Source organism: Colobus angolensis, unplaced genomic scaffold (assembly GCF_000951035.1).
Source record: "Colobus angolensis palliatus isolate OR3802 unplaced genomic scaffold, Cang.pa_1.0 Scaffold78, whole genome shotgun sequence".
NCBI classification, from domain to species: Eukaryota; Metazoa; Chordata; class Mammalia; order Primates; family Cercopithecidae; genus Colobus; species Colobus angolensis.
The window spans coordinates 627,365-628,896 of record NW_012121598.1 but is presented as its reverse complement, the minus strand read 5'-3'; the positions used below and the strand labels follow the sequence as shown (position 1 = coordinate 628,896).

The window sequence follows — 1,532 nt, the reverse complement described above, 5'->3', positions numbered from 1 at the left end:
TATCTAATATTTTGAATACAATTTCAGAATACCTTGATTTAATTGTAATGGGACAAAGATTTAGTTAGAAGTTCATGTTTTGTAGGATATTGCATATTTCTAGTTTGATTGCTTGCTTTTTTAAAAAATTAACTTGTTCCTTTTTTCCTCCTACTTGTAACTCTAAGGTGGATACATTGCAAATAGCCTAGCAATCATGACAGATGCACTTCATATGTTAACTGACCTAAGCGCCATCATACTCACCCTGCTTGCTTTGTGGCTATCATCAAAATCACCAACCAAAAGATTCACCTTTGGATTTCATCGCTTAGGTAGGTAGTTGGCGTTTCTTTTGTTTTATAATGTTTTATAGTAAAACCACAATGAACTATAACCCTGATTAACTGAACTCGTTCCAGTGATATATTGTTTGAACAAAGCAAATGAAAATAGATAAACAAGATTTATTCAAAAACATCTTTTCCAGGGTACATTCAGCCCAGTCAGCTAAATAGTATACACATATAAAATTATATGATAATCATTAATCTTCAAATGTTGCTCCCTGTGTCCTGAAGATATCATCAGAAAAAAGTTTACTTTCCGTTAATTGAACAAAGCAAAACCACATGAGTTTAACCCATTAGTGAGCATTAGCTTCTCCCTTTTACTTCAGGTATTTCAGCCAAAGCTACCAAGGCTTAGATTTTAAGCAGAGCTATCACATGTATAATGGATACTGTGTGGCTGAACTTGACTGCAGCCATTGTATCAACATAAGTGTGCAAATGCACACATATTTTTATTTGCCTGTTTTGAACAATATTAATGTTTAATTATAGAGTTAAAATCATACGTTGTTATCTGCACAGCTCTGCTTCTTACTGTATTACTGTTTTTAAATTTTTTGCTTATTTTGAAAATATGTATAAAATAATTACCTGAACTATTATATGAAGTAACATTTACCCAGAGTCAGAACCCAAAAGTTGACATTTAAGTAGCTTCAGCAAAACATGCCTCAAAGAACTAGAGTTAACGTCTGATAATTTCCTTTTGTAGGAACACTGATGCTTCTGGCTAATATATCAGTCAATTCCTCATCTTCTTTGTTATTTTTTAGCCTAAAAAAATCTTAGACTGTAGATTTTTTGTTTCTTTGCCTATGTTTTCTTTGTATTTGTTGTTTGTTTTTGCTTTTAAGACAGAGTCTTGCTCTGTTGCCCAGGCTGGAGTGCAGTAAACTTTTTGTTTCTTTACCTGTGTTTTCTTTGTATTTGTTTTTTGTTTTTGCTTTTAAGACAGAGTCTTATTTTGTTGCCCAGGCTGGAGTGCAGTGGTGTGATCTCAGCTCACTACAACCTCCACCTTCCAGGCTCAAGTGATCCTTCCACCTCAGCCTCCCGAGTAGCTGGGACTATAGGTGTGCACCAGCATGCCCAGCTAATTTTTGTGTTTTTTGTAGAGACAGGGACTCCCTACAGGGAGTCATCCCTTGCCCAGGCTGATGTCAAACTCCTGTGCTCAAGCCATCCTCCTACCTTGGCCTT

General features: G+C 35.5%; 1 protein-coding gene across 1 annotated transcript in view; it reads left to right on the top strand.

The window, feature by feature from the left end:
• The window catches only part of SLC30A4 (solute carrier family 30 (zinc transporter), member 4), a 57,053-nt gene that overhangs the window by 18,655 nt on the left and 36,866 nt on the right, over positions 1-1,532 (top strand). Inside the window, exon 2 of the mRNA XM_011928543.1 lies at positions 168-314. Coding sequence (XP_011783933.1) covers positions 168-314 — 147 coding nt within the window. The remainder of the gene's footprint in view (positions 1-167; positions 315-1,532) is intronic.